The sequence below is a fragment of the Sciurus carolinensis genome, chromosome 5, assembly GCF_902686445.1.
Source record: "Sciurus carolinensis chromosome 5, mSciCar1.2, whole genome shotgun sequence".
Taxonomy (NCBI): domain Eukaryota; kingdom Metazoa; phylum Chordata; class Mammalia; order Rodentia; family Sciuridae; genus Sciurus; species Sciurus carolinensis.
This window is the reverse complement of record NC_062217.1, coordinates 102,310,639-102,329,522: the sequence shown is the minus strand read 5'-3', so window position 1 is coordinate 102,329,522 and position 18,884 is coordinate 102,310,639. Positions and strand designations below refer to the sequence as shown.

Here is an 18,884-nt window from a genome sequence, read left to right as displayed (position 1 = left end):
CAGGTGTATCTTTCTAGGCCAGGCCTCCCAAACTTGACTGTCTAATGGAATCACCTGGGGATCTTTGAAGACTACTGACACCTGGCCCCCTCTGCAAACCCTTTGAAGTAACAGGAGCTTTTGAATACTGTCCATGTAATTTTATTGCTTAGCAAAGTTTGGAAACCATTTTCCTAGGTCCTGTTAATTGCATCATGCTGGATTAAGAAAGAAATTTGTGCCAGGTATGCTGTTGCACACTTGTAATCTCTGTGACTTGGGGGACTGAGGCAGAAGGATCACAAGTTCTAGACCAGCCTTACCAACTTAGTGAGGCTCTAAGTAACTTAGTGAGACACTGTCTCAAAATGAAAAATAAAAGCTGGGGATATAGTTCAGTGGCAAAGCATCCCTGGGTTCAATCCACTGTACCAAAAAAAGAAACTTTTTCTAAATGTACTTAACCACCATGTAGGCTTCCTTTCTGTCTTTAAACTCAAACTTTCCTAAACTACCCTTTGATGAATTTCAGTAGTATAACAGGTACTTAGAAGTTGCTCTTACCTTTAAGCCAAAAAAAAAAAAAAAAAAAAAAAAAATTGACTCTTCACTTGGACCGGCAGAAATCCAGTGGGTAATCAAAATCAGGATAAGAGCTTGGCATCTCTGTCTTCATTTTGCACCTGTCTCCTTTGTTACTTCAAATGTTGGGTCAGATGCCTGCCCAACTCTGTTGTTAAACAGGTTAATCATTTAAGGAGTGCTCATCTAAAATTAGTAATCTTTCCCCTACAAGGCTGAAGAAACAAAGATAAAAGCTGCTAAACTATTTTCAAGATTTGCAGGGACTAGAATGGTGCCTAGAAGTCTCTAGTCATTCTCTAAACCTAAAGGCTTAACTAACTCATTTTGCCTTTCTGACTAGTCCTTTCTCTGAGTCATTATCTACTGTAGTCACATCAGATTCCTGGAACAACAGGTTTGATCAATAAAAATCTTCTAATGAGAGTCAAAACTACCTCCCAGTCAGTAGCAACTTTTTATCTCTGATAAGGCTCTGCATGCCATCTTGAGAAAATGATTAACCAGACAGTTGAATAAGACTACTTGACAATGTGCACTTCAAGCCCTCCACTTTGGTTTTGTTCTTCCCTACATAATCTTGAAGCTCTAATAAATAAGCCAAAGATAGCCCTTAGTTCTGTCTTCCCAGTGTGGCCACACTGAGAATGGATTCCTTTCCTGTGTTCAGCAACATTTATCTATTGTTTGGGTGAGTGCCAAGCCTGGTCTGGTGACTCGTAGAGTTGAACCTCTCCCCTAGGAGAGCTAACAGATTTGGCGAGCCAGCCAGGAAGCCATGCCCACAAAGCAGCTGCCACTCCCAGTGGTTAACTCCTTATAAGAGAGACAGAAAGGATGGTCCCAAGCAGCTGCTATAATCATTTTCATTTAGGACTGGAATAGACCGATTTTTAAAATAACAAAACAAAACTAAACAAAACATCATTTGGTGAAGCAGAGAAACAAATTTTTGGAGTCCACGGACCATTAGGATGAGAATCCTGGTAAGTTCTTCCTGACCAGGCACATCAAACCTCCCCCCTTTCTTTTCCTTGTCATTTGGGGTTCCCTTGAGCCAATTTGAGTTCTTTTGAACCAATTTGAGCTTCTGCCATTTGTTTGACAGGGAAATGTGAAAAACTTTGTGGTGCAAATTGCAAGAGGAGGGATGTAAGATGCATATAAAAGCCAGGGTGTTTGGGGACAGCTCTATTATAATTTGCATGTAAAAGTTTTTGACTATCTACCTATTTTAGATCTACTGCTGTACTTCTGCTTATACTAGGGTAACCAGTAACTCAAGGTTGCTCAAAGGTTGTTATCTTAGCTAGTCCTAGCTGAAATGTGAACACTGAGAAGTTAACTCCTTAACTCATTTAAAACCAAAGGAAAACAAGGATAAAAGTTTTTTTAGAAACCAAACTACCAAGTATACTGATTCATCTGAAAAATGTGGTTCAAGCCTTATACAAAACTTGCAAATAAGAATCTTAAAATTCAGTCATATGAACAGGTGATCTTAGTTTCATTAGGTTATTAGTTTCATTTTGTTATCAAATAATTTGGTCCAAGTGTTAGTGGAGCATGATAAAGATGTTTTTAAAATTGCTAACATACATTTTGTGGTCATTGCTAATCAATCAGGATTATATTTATCTCTGTTGGATGTTTAACATGAAATGTCCATTGGTTTCTGTGTTTCAAGTTCAGCAAGTTTTAGGGTTTTCTTTGAGAAAAAAAAATAACCTGTGCTTGTCTGACGTCTTGGTTTTCATGGACAATCTAGAAATAACTGCTAAACAAATAAGTTAGCACATATAACTGAAATAAATGTTTATAAATGTATATGATAGAGATAACATATCTGAGTCATTTGTAAATAAGCTAAACTACCAACATCAATTTCAAGTACTGTTGGCCTCTTAAAAACAAAGTACTTGAGTCTGTTAGAAGTGTTTTCATCAATTGTTGGTATACAAAAAAACAATTTAATTGTGGCATGGTGGTGCATGCCCCAGAGACTTGGAAGGCTAAGGAGAAGATCACAAATTTGTGACCAGCCTGGGCAATTCAGTGAGTTCCTGTCTCAAAATAAAATAAAAATGACTGTAGTGGTAGTGTACCCTTCAGTTCAAACTTCAGTAATAAAATTAACAGTTTAAGATTGCTTTCTTCCCTGAGTGTTCACTAAAAATAAGATCACTGAGTTGAAATTCTTGTTTTTTCCTTTCCTCTCTTTCTTTCTCCTCCTCCTCCTCCTCCTCCTCCTCCTCCTCCTCCTCCTCCTCCTCCTTCTTCTTCTTCTCTCTCTCTCTCTCTCTCTCTCTCTCTCTCTATCTATCTCTATCTCTATCTCTCTCTCTTTCTCTGTCTCTCCCTCTCTATCTCTTTATCACTCTTTCTTTCTTCTTTGGATTGAACCCCAGGCCACTTTACCACTAAGCTACATCCCCATTCCTTTTTTAATTTTTATTTTGATACAGGGTCATGATAAGTTGCTGAGGGTCTCAATAAATTACCGAGGCTGGCCTGGAACTTGCAGTCTTTCTTCTGACAAGGGCCTTCTGTTTAGGTAAACGCAGGAAAAATGTCTAGTTTCTGATCCCATGTGTTTCTTAGTAGTCCATATTCATGCAACCATTTCAAAAGAGAGGACTCCCTACATGATTTATTTAGTTGGATACCTTCTGACTTTGGCCCCCTCTTGTATTCTGCTTTATCATTCATAATGATATTCCTATTTTTAGGCTTAAACATCTGGTGCTTTTCACTTACATATTTCAGCCATTGCTGAAAGACCCAGATTGTCCCCTTCTCACATGTATTAGTTTATTACTCGCTGAGAAACCTGTAAAGCCAGATTGGCCAATACCCCAATTCCCTCAAAACTGAGGAATGGGTGAAGAAATAGGGGGAGTTATAACAGGGACTTAGAAGCTGCTTTTGCTAAAACACAGACTCTTCACTTGGGGTTGCAGACATCCAGTGGGTAACCAAAAACAGGATAAGAGCTTGACATCTCTGCCTTCATTTTGCTACCTCAAATGTTGGGTCAGATTCCTGCTCAACTCTGCTGGTAGACAGGTTGACCATTTAAGGAGGGTTCATCTTTTTTTTTTCTTTTTAAAATTTTTGTACAGACTGCATTTTGATTCATTGTACACAAATGGGGTACATTATTTCATTTCTATGGTTGTGCACAGGAGTGCTCATCTAACACTAGTAATCCTCTCCCTACAAGACTGAAGAAATCAAGATAAGAGTAGCTAAACTATTTTTTAATATTTGCAGAGACATCATAATGAACAGATAGTCAACTGCCATCTTATGGCAAGAATCAAAGTCTCCCCCTAAGCAACAGCAAATTTCTTACCATTAACAGGTTCTGCATGGCCATCCTGAAATAATTATTAACCCATGGTTTGACCCAGACTGCATGACCATGCATCCTTCTAGCCCCTTGCCTTGGGATTGTTCCTTCTCTATGTAATCTTGAAGCTCTTATAACCTGAAGTAACCCAAAGACTATCCTTAGTTCTGCCTTCCCAGTGTGGCCACACTAGGAATGAATTCCTTCACTTCCAGCAACACTTATCTATTATTTGATAGGGTGAATGGCCAAGTCTAGTCTACTGGAGACCCCTGGAGTCAGGCTTCCTCTACTCTTGGACCCCAGTAAAAGCAGCAGGGAATGAAGTGGGCTGCTTTCAGGGTTACAGAAGACAAGAGGAAGGAAGCAGCCAACATGAGGTGGCTGGCCCTCTCCTCAGGACAAAAATGCTCTCTGAAATCATCCTCAAAGCCAGTAATGGTAGAAAAATGGTGTGTGGTGTTTCCCTTGTCTCCAGTTCACAGTCCACTTGACCCCAGAGTGAACTTGGTAAACTACAGAGCTGGCAATACCCACACCAAGCGTAAGACCCTGAAAACCTCCAACTCTTGATCAGGGAGAGTGCTCAACCCCAGGGCTGCAAAAGCCCCAGTGTACTATTTACCAATCCCAAAGAAAGAATTTGGAGAACTCAACAGAGATGGTTTGGACATTTTATTATACACGGGCTGCTTGCTGGCAGCAGGCTGGGACAATATGGATGGTGGCACTGCTCCTTCAAGCAGGGGGAATACATAGAGTAGGTTACATGCCCACTGAACAGATGGATTTCTTCAGATGGCTTATGAATATATTCTTTTGCTTTATAACCAAGGTCACTCTGCTTTGATCCCCACCTAAAAATTGAATACAAGGGAATTGCCAAGTTTCCCTTTTCTGTTTTCTTTGGAGCTCTTCTTATTTTACCACCAGGTATGACAAGTCTTCCCAGGCACTGATCAGTGTTTAACCTCAATAGAGAGCAAAACTATTCTAGGAGCAGTGACTTACCTAACAGGGCCCAATTTCTAAGGGACATCATTGGACTGCTTTACCCCAAGGCTGGGCATGAAGTCATACTACCTAGAAAACTTTAACAAATGTCAGCTTAGTGACTTCATTCTCCCATGCCAGCTTGCATTAGGGACTCAGGATTATTGAATGCAGGAAAGGAAGGTAGGAAGGGAGGGAGGACCTGTGCCAGAACAGGATTCAGGAATGGGAAGGAACTTTTGAGCTTCTCAGGAGTGATCCTCAGACCTGCAGCATCAACAATCGACATCACCATCACCTGGGAGCTTCAGTCATACACCTGAAGACCTATTGAAGCAGAATCTTCAAATATTTTATTTAACAGCTCTCCCAGGTATTCATTTGTTCATTAAGGCAGCACTGATTTGGATCATTTTTCCTGTGAATCTTACCTGGGAGACTAGGTAAAGATCAACTGACCCTGTTGATCTTCAAATGAACCTGAGATTATGTGTTCCTTATTAGTTCCCCAAGAAACTCTGATGCCCACTCAAGTGGGACAACCCCTCTCTTGGGGGAGGAAATAAATTGAGAGAGAGAGAGAGAGAAAGAGAGAGAGAGAGAGAGAGTTGCAGGCTATTTCTGAGATATTGACTTCATTTATTTTTTTGTGGTATTCGGGATTGATTCCAGGAGTGTTCTATTTCTGAGCCACATCCTCAATCCTTTTGTTTGTTTGTTTTGAGACAGGGTCTTGCTAAGTTGCCCAGGTTGTCCTTATATTTGCAATCCTCTTGCCTCAGATTACAGGCACGTGCCACTGTGCCCAGCCTGAGATACTGTCAGATGGGTAATCTTAGAAATAATGTTCTTTCCCCTGTTATTTTGTTTGAACTCCATTCCCAAGACATTCAATTGTGTGTCTCTGCCCCAGAGGAGAGGGAGTTTGATGAATTCTGCACAGCTTGCTTGTTCTGGGCTGCAGCCCTGGTTCATTTCCTTTGATTCCTTTGTTCTGTGACTGAGTGAAACAAGACCCTCAGAATTCCTGTGATCACTGCAGCATCCCTATCTCCACCCACCACTGGAAGCCCTCTTTCTGTATGAAGAGAGCAGAGGGTTCTGTCAACAAGGTTGACTTTTTTGGATAAAAAAAAATGTAGGTTTCCACTGTGATTTTAAACTTAAGATCATGCAAAAGAAGAATGAAGCATAAAGAGCAAGTGCAGTTCTAAGTCCAGGTGTGGGCTGAGTGCACTGAGGGGTTTGTTTTGCTAAGAATGCATTTATTTCTTTGTCGTTATAAATCTTATGCATTTCATTATAGAAAATTAGAGGGCAAGTCGAAAGCTGTCATCATTTCACCACCCAAAAACGCCTTGTTAAAATTTAGTACATTCCCTCAGTCCGTTCCTGATCCTCACTTCACATCACAGCAATATCATCCAGAATTCTTTGTAATTTGCTTTGTTTCACTAAATGGTACATAGTGATCCTTTGCTCAAGTCATTTTTCCTCCCACTTTGTCAGTTTGCTAGGTGTTGTTTTGGATCACTGTGTTCTTGAACAGTTCTATTTTGTAGGCATTCTTTTTTTTAATGGTACCAGCGATTGAACTGGGGTTGGGGGCTGGGGGTGGGGTGGGGTGGGGTGCTTAACCACTGAGTTACATCCCCAGCCCATTTTAATTTTTTATTTTGAAACAGCACCTCAGTAAGTTACTTAGGGCCTCATTACTTTGCTGAGGTCAGCCTCAAACTTGTGATCCTCCTGCCTCAACCTTCCAAGTCATGGAATGTGTGCCACCAGGTATGGCACCAAACCCAGCCTCTTTGGGCATTTTGTGTTTTTCTGTTTTACCACTGCACTGAGGGAGTCTACCTTCATCTCTGTGCTATTTTTTAGGATCAGGAGTTAGAAGTGATAAATGTGAACTCAACTGTTTTAAGTGCTCTTAAGAGTTTTGATGTATGCTCTCCAATTGTTCTCCATAAAAATTGTTCCAACATATGATCCTTGTGCATGTTATTTCCACTATGTGCTATTTCTCTCTGAGTAGTATAAATTAAATGTTAATTCTTGCAATCCCATTATAGTACTCTTTTATAAACTTCTTTACTTTTTTTTGGTGGGGGTCGGGGGGTACTAGGGATTGAACCCAGGGCACCTTGACCACTGAGCCACATCCCCAGAGCTTTTTATATTTTATTCTGAGACAGGGTTTCACTAAGTTGCTGAGGTCCTTGCTAAATTGCTGAGGTTGGCTTTGCATTTGCAATCCTCCTGCCTCAGCCTCCTAAACTGTTGAGATTACAGGCATATGTCACCCGGCCAGCAACATTTTTTTATGAATAAACTGAACTTTTCATGTGCTTATTCATCATTTCTATTTGTGTCTGCATATGTGCGTGAAATGAGCTTTTATTTCCCTTGCCATTTTTCTCCTTAGATGCTTTTCTTTTTCTGTTGGCATACAGAAACCCTTCATCTAATGATATTGTTCTCTAAATTGAATACCTTTTAAATTTCCTTTATATTCTTACAACTTTTACATACTCAAATCTATTTTTACTTTATGCTTAAAATAATGTAAGTATTTACCTATATTTTTGGCTATTTTATGATCTTATTGTAAAAACGTAGCCCTTGCATCATTTTAGAAATTTTTACAAACATTATATTAATATGGTATGTATTTATCCTCCCTCTGTCAAATTCTGAGCTTTCCCCAGACTGCCTAGAAAGTATAGAAAAAGGAACATACAGAGCTGATGAGACAGGGGATGTGGAGATGGTGCTTTCACATGGCAAATAAGGAAGCAAAACACCACCATCAGGCAGGAGATTCCCCTGGCCTCTGAGAGGAAGTCCAGATGACATGGAAGAGTTGTTACTTCAGAGAAGTACTCCTGGCATGAATAATGACAAGGTTCCCGAACATAGTCACAATCCCAGCTCCAGAGCCAGTCACCAATGGCAATAGCTCCAGCCCCAAGGAACTTGGTTGCTGAGTTTATGAACTGTGAAATGGCACTGGTTTGGAAGCTGTGACCAGTGACAAGTGAGGTCAGGGGACACAGGAGTGGTAAGCTGCTCAGGTTGCCATCTGTCAGTGTCTGTGGTCAGCTCAGCAGTTGAGAGATGTTCCTGACCAAAGAGGGATAGAGATGAGCTTCTAGTGGCAGGAGAGCTGTTCCCAGTACAGAAAAGGTAGTTCACTTATTGAGTAATCACTCCCCACAACTCAAAGACTCTGTTCATTTTAATTTTATACCTATACATATTACACATAATTTTTTTCTGGATCTCTGTTTTGTTCTCTACTTTTGTCTTTCTATTGTTATATGAGTAATGTACTACTTTAGGTAGTATCACTTCATAATGAATATTAAATATCATTCAGAGTAACTATTCTCTGTCCATTTTCCTTTTTTAAAGATTCCTGAAAGTGCCACCTTAAGATTTGTTTAGTTTATTTATTTATTTTTTTATACTGTAGATTGAACCCAGGGATGCTTTACCACTGAGCTGCATCTCCAGTCCTTTTTATCTTTTATCTTGAGATAGGGTCATGGTAAGTTGCTGAGGCTGACCTCAAACTTGTGATCCTTTTGCTTCAGCCTCCTGGGTTGCTAGGGTTACAGACATGTGCCACCATGACCGCCAAGAGTTGTTTATTTTACTTGCCTCAAAAAGATGATAAGGACAACTTGTTACTTTTCCTTATCTACTTATTTCAATCTAGGTTAATTTCATTCGTTCATGCAGCCATCAAATATGTTTTCATCTGCTGGGCGTGGTAGTGCACACCTGTAATCCCAGCAATCCAGGTAGCTGAGGCAGGAGGATCTCAAGTTTGAGGCCAGTCTGGAAATGTAGACTATGTCTCAAAAATAAAAAGGCTTGGGGATGTAGCTCAGTGGTAGTGTGGCCCTGGGTGCAATCCCTAGTACTGAAAAAAAGAAGAGTAAGATTTTAAAATGCCTTTGTCACCTTCAAAATGAAGCTCTAAGCCTCACTGTTTGTGTTTACAACCTCTCCTTCATCTATCTTTTCTGTTGCATCTCCAACTAATTCAGCTTCAGCAAGTTTCCAATTGTTTTCTCTTTGCCTTTGTGTCTTTGTCAATGTTTTATTATCTTCATGAAATCTTCTACTCCTTCATTTCTGTCCTTTACATTCTACATATTATATAAAATATCTAAAACATCACCTTATCTGCAAACTTTTCCCAAACTTCCTCTGTAATAAAATAGCATACTGTCATTATTGCTGTGTGATTTTTGATACATGTGTAGTTCTTCCTATGACGTTTTTTGTTTGTTTTAGTACTTGTTGGCCTGGTTGAGGGCAGAAACTCCATCTTCAGTGGCATTTACTAGAGCTCAGCAAGGACCCTTGAACTTGACATTCAGTCAGGGAACAGCACCTGAATTTACTTATTCTCCACCCCTGATCTTTCTCTACATTTCAGAAAGCTCTCCTAGCTAGCCTTATGGTTCTTTCCACCTTCGTGACTTCAAGCAATGCACAGTGCTATTTAATAGATATGGAGAATGCTCAAGGTAATGTACATACTTATAAATGCTGGGTTTTCAATGTTTATTATGTTATTACAGCCTAGTAGGTATTGCCTGTTGGTAGATGAGAACCTTCTGAATCTCCATGGGAAGGAGGGTTGGGGCAGATATAGAAAAGGAATAAAATGAATGACTTTAATTTGCCCTGCATTTGAGGCAGCCATTCTCAATTCTGGCTGGATAAGAATTACCTAGAGAGCTTCTGAACCTTACCATGCTTAGGCCCCATCTAAAACCAGATTAATCAGAATCTCTTGGGTTGGAGAAGCACATTTAAAGCTCCTTGATTGATTCTCGCATGCAGCCAGGATTAAAAACCACTGCTTATTCCAAAGCAGTATTCGAACTTTAATGTGTGTGCCAATCCCTGGGAAATCTTGTTAAAATGTAGGTTCTGATTCTGTGCATCTGAAGCAGATATGAGAGTATTCAAGTTCAAAGAGGTCCCAGGTGATGATGTTGCTGGTCCTTCAAGCACACTTGGACGACCAAGGATCTAAGGCAATTGTTCTCACCTGTTTGAACCTTGGAATCATTTGCAGAGTTTTCTAGAAATACAGTGACATGGGCCCATACCAAGGGAGTCTAATTTCAGTGTCATGAAATGGGACTCAAACTTTTTTTCCCACTTGTTGGATGCTGGGGATTGAACACAGGGCTTCATGCATGCTAAGCACATGCTCTACTACTGAGCTACACCCCCAGCCCATAGATGTTTTTAAGTAAACAAGGTATTTTGCACATGTACCAGGGTTGAAAAACACTTATGCAAGGCAAATGAAAGTGAAGAAGTGAATTATTTATCCAATTAATAATCCAATAGGAAAAAGCTGGGCTTAAATTACCCCTAGGCTTATAATAAATACCCAATTAAAGAGAAGGGCCTTAGTTATTTTTGAACTGTCTGTTCTGAAATAAAAGCTGGATGGATTTAAATTTGGTGTAAGAAAACATTATCAGTGGCAAGGACTGCTCAGTACAGGAATTTAGCCATGGGTGAATACAGAAGCATTTTCTTAGATGCCTTTAAAATTGCCTATCATCACATGGCAGGGGCTGGCCTCAGTGTCCTGACAAGTCTTATCCCTGTTATGTGACTTGAGTATTTCACTGATATGCCCTGTGTACTGTTTTAGAATGCAAGGATGCCGATGGAGTCACACATGTATTGAACTCGAAATGGAAAAATGAGAAGTGTGAGGACTGTTTTTGCACTCAACGTGGAATAAGCTGCTGTAGCTCGTAAGTCTCAAACTAATGGTGACCAAGAGGGGGGTATAGCTGTCTCTGAAGAACAGCTATTACCTCTTTCAAAATCCCATGCTTCAAGTTTTTAAAATAGACTTTATTTTTGGTACTGGAAATGGAAACCCAGGGGTACTTCACCACTAAGCTACATCCTCAGTCCTTTTTCATTTTGAGATGGGATCTTGATAAGTTGCTGAGGCTGACCTTGAACTTGGAATTCTTTTGTCTCAGTCTCCTAAGTCTCTGGGATTCCAGGTGTGAGCCATTGCACATAGCTAAAATAGGTTTTATTTCTTAGAGAGTTTTGGATCCACAGCAAAATCGAAGAGGTACAGAGATTTATATTTCTGCACAACCTCCCCCATTAACAACATCCCCCACCAGAGGGGCACATTTTCTACAACTGATAAACCTGCAGTGACACATTGTTATCACCCAGAGTTAATCCTTTATGTTAGGGTCCGCTCTTGATGTTGTGGTGGGAGGAAGATTAGTTTTCAGTCCTATCTCCTTGTGGTAATACATACATAACATAAAAATTAACCATTTAAACTAGTTTTAAACAGATTGTTCAGTTGCATTAAGTACATTTATATTGTTGTGTAACCATCACCATCACTCATCTCTAGAAGGTCTTTCTTTCATTCCTTTTTTTTTTTTTTTTTTTGAGACCAGGTCCCACCTGCTAGCCTGCTAGCCTCCTGAGCTGCTGGGATTGCAGGTGTGTGCCACCAGACTCAACCAGTCTTCTCATTTTGCAAAACTAAAACTCTGTACCTATCAAATAATCACTCCTCAATCATCTCTCCCACCCCAATTCCCTCTCCCACCATCCCCTAGAAACCACCATTCTCCTTTCTGTCTCTATAAATATGACTACTCTAGGAACCTCATGTAAGTGGAATTGTATAGTATTTATCTTTTCAAAATCAGTTTACTTCATTTAGCATAAGGTGCTCAGTGTTAACCCATGTTGTAGCATATGTTAGAATTTTCTTCCTTTTCAAGATCCATACTATTTCGATGTATGTGTACACTACATTATGTTTACCTACTTATCTGTTGATAGGCACTTGTGTTGTTTCCACCTCCATTTTACTTGTTTTGAAACTTGGACAGTATCTTTATTTTTTTATTTTTTGTGGTACTGGGGATTGGACTCAGGGTTGTTCCACCACTGAGTTACATTCCCAGTCCCTTCCCCCAACCACTTTTGAATTTTGAGACAGAGTCTTGCTAAGTGCCCTGAGCTGGCCTCAAACTTGTGATCCTCCTGCCTTAGCCTCCTGAGTTGCTGGGATTGCAGGTGTGCACAACCATGCTGGGCAGTATCTTTATTCTTAAATACCTATATCTAGATAGATACCTGAAGATAGGAAAGCTTATCCAGTCATCTGATGCTATTCTAGAAATTGCCTCAGTGAGTTCAGAGTGGTATGGTACACAGCTGTATGCCCAGCTATCCTGTAATCCCGGAGACTTGGGAGGCTGAGACAGGAGGACTGCAAGTTCAAGGCCAGCCTCAGAATTTAGTGAGGCCCTAAGCAAAGAGACCCTGTCTCAAAATAAAACATAAAAGGTCTGGAAATGTAGCTCAGTGACAGAGTGCCCCTGGGTTCAATACCCAGTACTACTACTACTACTACTACTACTATTAAAAATAATAAATAAAGTAATAATAAATAAATAAATAAATAAAGGCTGGGGATATAGCTCATTGGTAAGTACCCTTGGGTTCAATCCCCAGTCTGAGGCGGGAGTATTGTCCTAATGGTCACCTTGGAGATTTGTAAGAATGGGAATGATCTGAGAAAAGGCAGAGGGAAGAGGTGTGAGGTGTAAGGAATGATTTGTGGTGTTCTTTGTACTGTAAACCCTGTGTTGCTTTTCTGTTCAATTTGAACTCAAGGAAGCCCAAAGGTTATGCAGATGTTTTCTGCTGGGTTGCTATAGATGCCAAAGGCTAGTACTTGGGAAAATAGAACACAGAGTACCTGCAGTTTTGTTCATGCCAGCCATCCCCAGCCAATCCATCTGATTCTTCCTGTCACTCATCTATGGCCTGTAGTGTTTTGCAATAACAAGAGTGATTTTTTTCTTTTGTTGTGCTGGGAACTAAACCTAAGTCTTACACATACTAGGCAAGTGTTCTACCCCTGGGTTATATCCACAGTGCAACAGGAGTGGTTTTGGTGATGGAAGCATTGGTGTAAAGCAGCATTTCCCCCTGTAAAGTAGCACTTGCCTATGAATCTGAATTTTATCAAGTGCCTCAGGGACTCTTATGACTATACCAGTGAGTAGAGGAGCAAGCACTTAAATACTGGAGTCCTATCAAAATCTAAGTGTCTGGCAAGTTCTGCTCACACTGAGCAGGACTCCTGGTAAATGTGAATTGAAACAAAAAGTATCAAATTGGGAAACTGGCCCCATAGGCTGCCTAGAACAGGCTTCCAGGCATTGCACTGGCTGCATTTCTGTGTATTATAGATAAATCTTGATTTGTGTGGCACCAAAAATTTGTCTTTGTATCAAGTGTCTGTGGTTGAATCTATGCTTGATTAAGGGCTGGTGAGTCATCCCTCCCTCACATGGAAGCTCACTTACATAGTGGCTAACATACCTTCTCCCAATCAGTGCTGTGTCATCACAGCTCAGCAATAGGACCCTCTCCAGGGGTTCCCCTGCACCTAGTGTAGGAAATAGCAACACTGCTCCTGACAGTGAAGTGGGAAGAGCCTCAATGCTGGAGTCAGAGTAACCTGAGTCCGAATCTCCCATTCCCTTATATGTTAGCTGTGGTTCCTGGGGTAAATCTCTAAGTCTCTTTGAATCTATTTCCTCACTATATCTGTTTCCTCAGGTGGATATGAGAAATAAATGAGGTTCTGCATATAAATCCATTCATTAACCCAGTAAATGATTTTTTGTTTTCTTTTTCTTTTTGTGGTACTGGGGTTTGAGCCCAGGGTCTTGTGCATACTAGGCAAGTGCTCTACCACCAATCTGCATCCCCAGCTCCCCCAATAAATACTTTACCCCTTCCCTATGCCTTGTCTGTGTCTCCTGAGCCTAGGAGAGTAACTGGCTCCCAGTGCCCTTTTCTCTGCCACATTGCCTATCATTTTGACACACTGCTCTACTGCTCTCCTCATTGTTGAGAATCAACTTCTTCCTTGGAATTGCCTCACCTCCTACTCACTCTATTTTTCTCATGAACTTAAAAAATTGTTTTGACCATAACAAAAATACCAATTTGATTAAGTTTTCTTGAAGAACTTTTTGGACCCATTGCACCTCCTATGGGATGGTGCTCAGATCTGGTGTCAGTGGCTGGAGGCTCAGGCAAAGTGTACAATTCAAGTTAGTGGTATTAAATGCATTCACAATATTGTGCAACTATCACCACAACTTCCAAAACTTTTTAATGACCCCATTAAATTAACTTAAAAGGATAATTGCTATATCCTTTAAGCAATAATTTCCACTTCCACTCTTGATACCCTCTAATCTTTCTTTTTTATTAATTTTTTTTAGTTGTAGATGGACACAATACCTTTTATTTCATTTGTTTATTTTTTATGTGGTGCTAAGGATTGAACCTAGTGCCTTGCATGCACTACATAAGTGCTCTACCAACTGAGCTACAATCACAGCCCCCCTCTAATCTACTTTCTGTTTTTATGAATTTGCCTGTTCTACATATCTCATGTGAATAAAATCACATGATATTTGACTATTTTGTGCTAGGTTAATTTTACTACACGTATTTTCGAGGTTCATCCATCTTGCATCTTTGTATTGGTACTTCATTCTTTTTGTACTGGAATAATATTCATGGTATGGCTATTCCACATTTTGTTTATCATTCACATTGATGGATACTTGGGTTGCATTCACTCTTTGTTTATAGCGAATACTTCTACTATGAATCTTAAAGGTATGTCAGATTCTCTGCTTCCAATGCTTTTGAGGCATATACCTGGGAGAATTGTTGAGCCAAATGTAAATATTAGTTTAAATTTTGAGGAACTAACAAGTTGTTTTCCTAGGTGGCTGCACCATTCCTCATTCTTACCAGCAAGTAACAACTTTTAATCATTAAACATTTACATTAAACATTTAAACCATTTTAAAAGATTAGACATTTTCCTAAATTTTCATAGTAAAACATTAATTATAGAACTATTAGAAAGTGTGGGGAAAAACCATATACTCCTATTGTGTCAAGGTAATAACTTAATATTTTATCATAATTTCTTTCTGTCTCTTGTGTGTGTGTGTGTGTGTGTGTGTGTGTGTGTTGGGGGTAGTACTGAGGATTTAATCCAGGGGCATTCTACCAGTGAGGGGCTACAGATACAGGCATCCTGGGGCCAGATAATTAAGGACAGAAGAATGACACTGGTTTAGGTTAGCTTTGAGAGGAGAATGACAATGTCCTTTTTAGTAAAATAAAAGTCAAGGGTCACATTTTGGAAGGAAACACTGTCACAAAAGGCACTGGAGATGACTGCTTCTATGCACTTTAGGCAGGATCAATCACTCCAGCATGTATGAATGGACTTTAAAGGGGCAATGGCCCTACAATTGTTTGCAGCAGTGTAAGTGTAGGTAGATGTTCCTGGGAGGGTGATCTCTAGTTTTCATCAGTTTATCTTGGACCCATGACCCTTGCCTGGGGTACCTGTTTGCTTCTGTTGGTTGAGGTAGCTCCTCTTCTAACAGGCTGCTATGCTAGAGCCAGGGTGACTATTCCCTTCCAACTTTCCAGCACCATTGCTTCTGGGCATTTCCTGAACAGGGAAGGGATTTAGGGATAGACTGGAAGAAGCTGCCTAGCTCCAGAGTAGCCCCACCTGTATCAGAACTTCCCACTATCCTTGTATGTAGGTTGGAAAGTAGGATTGAAGTTAGGAATGGTCTATGTGACTCAATAATATGGGCAGGTCCAATAATATGGAAAGCAAAACCTTGGATGCTAGCCAATGGTTGCCCTCAAGTTGGCAAGGAGTATGGGCTTTTTCTTGCACAGAGCTGGCCTAGGTAGCAGGGTAGGTTGGTTAGGTGTCTTTTCCCTTCTAACAGGTCTTGGTCTTGTCTCAATGACAGAATTTCTGTACCTGTTGGTTTTGACAACGACAAGTGTGAGAAAGTCTTCCACAAGTCGAGCTGCAGTTATACTGTGGTGGAGAAGAATAATCCAGAAAAGCCCTGCCCTATTGAATCCTGGATAGCATAATATTCTTCCGATGCTCCAAGCCTGATGGGACCCAGGCCCTCCCAGACTAGGCCTCATTCACCTATGGTCTTTAATAGCCTGTGATTGTATAGCCCTACCTATCAATAAAAAAATATTTTGAGCAAATACTTGAATCATGTTTCATTGATTTAATGTGTACTATAAAGCATACAAATATCCAAAGGAGATAAAAATAAATGAAGTAAAACTTATAGTATTTGTCCTACACTCCAGTCAGTCATCATGCATATTCTTCTCAGGGGACCACGGCCACTTCTGCAATTTCTGATGCATTACTATTCACCTGCCTGTCTGGTGGATGGAGGGAAAAAAAATAACAACAAATGTGTCTTTGAGATGAAATCTGATGCCTTTGAGGTGTTAGTGTTTAACCTTCTGTCCTGTTCGTTAGGGAGTGTACTCACTGCTGTTTCACATCCCTCTGTGTTTGCCTAAGGTTAGAGCAGGATAACATGAAGTGCCTCATGACCCTGGAGCAATCTGATAGGGAATTCAAAGGCCAAGGCTCTGACTGGGTGGTGGGAAATGGCCAGGTTGCAGGACTCAAGGATTAGTTATCTATTGCTCCTTATATATTGAAGCCAGAATTAAGGACAGGTAGTTAGTGTAGAAATAGGAAATCGGGTCAATTCGAGGAAATGAAGCCATGAAGCCATCTGCCTTTGGAAGTTGGAGACTGCCCCTGGAAGAATGGAATGTCAAGGATCTCCAGGGCCCATTGATTACCAAATTTACCTGCCTTTATCAAGGACTGCAAGCAAGGAGCTGCTAATTAATGCCCCCTGGGTCCTTGCCTGCCTGAATCACCTTGGCCCTCCCCCTGCCCATGGCTTCTCACTTAATGCAAAACCAGGCCTAGTCATGTAGGCAGGAAGGAGAGAGAGATAAGGGAGGAGAAAACTGGAGAACAAAAGAGACTTTAACCTATAAAAGATTAGGGTGCGCTCACTTCTTGGGACTTTAGAACATCAGCCATGGCCCCCTTCTTCCTGCCGGGAGAAGTCTATATTATTCCCTTTAAATAAACCTGCTTAATATGCTTGCCTTGGCGTGCTACTCTAGTGTTCAATCTTCAACATTAGAAGGAGCAGAACTCGTCACCGGTAAACGGCGGTATCAATATCACCCAAAATGGATTGACTAGAAACCGTGATGACATTGATTCTCTTTATAGTTTCTGTGGCAGTGAACATGTGTTTACTCAACACTGTGCTGACTGCCTGGGCTAGGCAGTGTGCTGGGCTTGGGAATACAGAAGTGAATCAGAGAGGTTGGGCCCCTGCTCATCCAGGGTTTAGAGTTGACTGTGTATACATGACAGATCACAAAGAAGCACATCCATCTGCTAAATAATTCACGGGCAATTGATAAAGAGCTGTATTTCCCCTACCCCTGAACCTGTCTGTTCAAACATGCTATGTGAATCTGTTGAGCAATCTAGGTAGTCTCCCTTGACTCTTTTATACCCTTGGGTAATAAGGAATTGCTTTGGTTGCTTTCAGTTACATACACGTCTCATTTCAGAGTCAGCATTTTAAGTGAAGACAGAATGGGGGACAGGAGAGCAAAGGGTACAATGCACTCTTGGCTCCTACTGAAGAGGTGATTCAGGCTGGCTTCCTCTTGGGGCATTTTGTATCACTGTGCCCAGTTCAGAAAGAGTTGCATTTTGCTGTAATCCCAGCGACTTGGGAGGCTGAAGCAGGAGGACCACAAGTTTGAGGCCAGCCTGGGCGAATTGGTGAGACCCTGTCTCAAAATGAGAAATAAAAAGGTCTGGGGATGTAGTTCAGTAGTAAAGCATCCCTGGGTTTGATTCTTAGTACCCCCCATTCAATTTTAATATCTGATCACAAATTAACAGGATTTGGGAGTATAGCTCAGTGATAGAACACTGGACTCAGTATGCACAAGGTCTAGCACTGAAATAATAAACAGAAAATTTCAATGTGGAAATGCCACATTGGGAGAAATATGAAGAAGGTATAGCAATGGTGGGTGTGAAAAATAATGTGCTATGATACAGTGCAAACAATCCTATATTTTTTGGAGTCAGATGATAGAGAATCTGGGCCCTGACATTTATTTACTCAGTTCTTTTTAAAAATTTGTGACATATTTACATAAAATGAATTATTTAAACCATTTTAAAAGTGTGTTCAGCAGCATCAAGTACATTCATATTGCTGTGCAACTATCACTTCCATTCAACTTCAGAACTTTCCATCATTCCAAACTGAAATTCTGCACGTATTAAACAATAAGTCTCCACTATGTGCTCTGTCCAGCCCTGGCAAACATAATTCTCTTTCTGTGAATTTTTGACTACTCTATTAATGGGAATAAATTATAATGTTCTATAACATAGTAGGACAACTATGGTTGACAACAACTAATCGACTATTTCAAAATAGCTAGGAGAGAGCATTTTCAATATTCCCACCAAAAAAGTGATATTTTAGGTGACAGAAATGCCAATCACCCTGATCTAATCATCACACATATTGTATACATATACTGAAAGATCACACTGTACGCCATATATATGTACGATTACTATGCATCGATTAAAAATAAAATATATTTGAAAGAATAATTTGACTAAATACAGCGTGGAAAGTGGAATTCTATACCATGTTTTTTTGTCTGCCGACATTTAATTTTACATCTGAACATAAAAGCTAAATATCTACCTTGTGAGGACATGTGGTGTTAGAGAATCACTTAGCATAGTTCTCTACATAGCATTTACCTTCAAAAATGTTTGCTTCATTTAACTGATTATTTACTAGGGGTGAAAAGGACGCTGATCAAGGACAAGGAAAAGTGTGTGCCTGCACTGCGTACCTCTAGAGGGTAGGCAAGAGCTTTGGGCTGACCCAAGTAGAGGTCTCGCGAGACTGTCAGA

General features: G+C 40.4%; 1 protein-coding gene across 1 annotated transcript; it reads left to right on the top strand.

Moving 5' to 3' along the window:
- The first annotated feature begins 1,205 nt into the window (after positions 1 to 1,205).
- Positions 1,206 to 16,075, top strand: Msmb (microseminoprotein beta). Its single transcript, XM_047551887.1, has 4 exons — positions 1,206 to 1,547; positions 9,360 to 9,450; positions 10,602 to 10,707; positions 15,826 to 16,075. The coding sequence occupies exons 1-4, from the start codon at positions 1,536 to 1,538 to the stop codon at positions 15,953 to 15,955; spliced, it is 339 nt and encodes a 112-aa protein (XP_047407843.1). The 5' UTR covers positions 1,206 to 1,535; the 3' UTR covers positions 15,956 to 16,075.
- The last annotated feature ends 2,809 nt before the right edge of the window (positions 16,076 to 18,884 follow it).

Excerpts from the sequence above, each read along its gene's own strand:
- Msmb (XM_047551887.1), top strand. Across the intron at positions 9,451-10,601 it reads AGATATGGAGAATGCTCAAG|AATGCAAGGATGCCGATGGA; the intron begins GTAATGTACATA and ends GTACTGTTTTAG. Across the intron at positions 10,708-15,825 it reads GGAATAAGCTGCTGTAGCTC|AATTTCTGTACCTGTTGGTT; the intron begins GTAAGTCTCAAA and ends TCTCAATGACAG.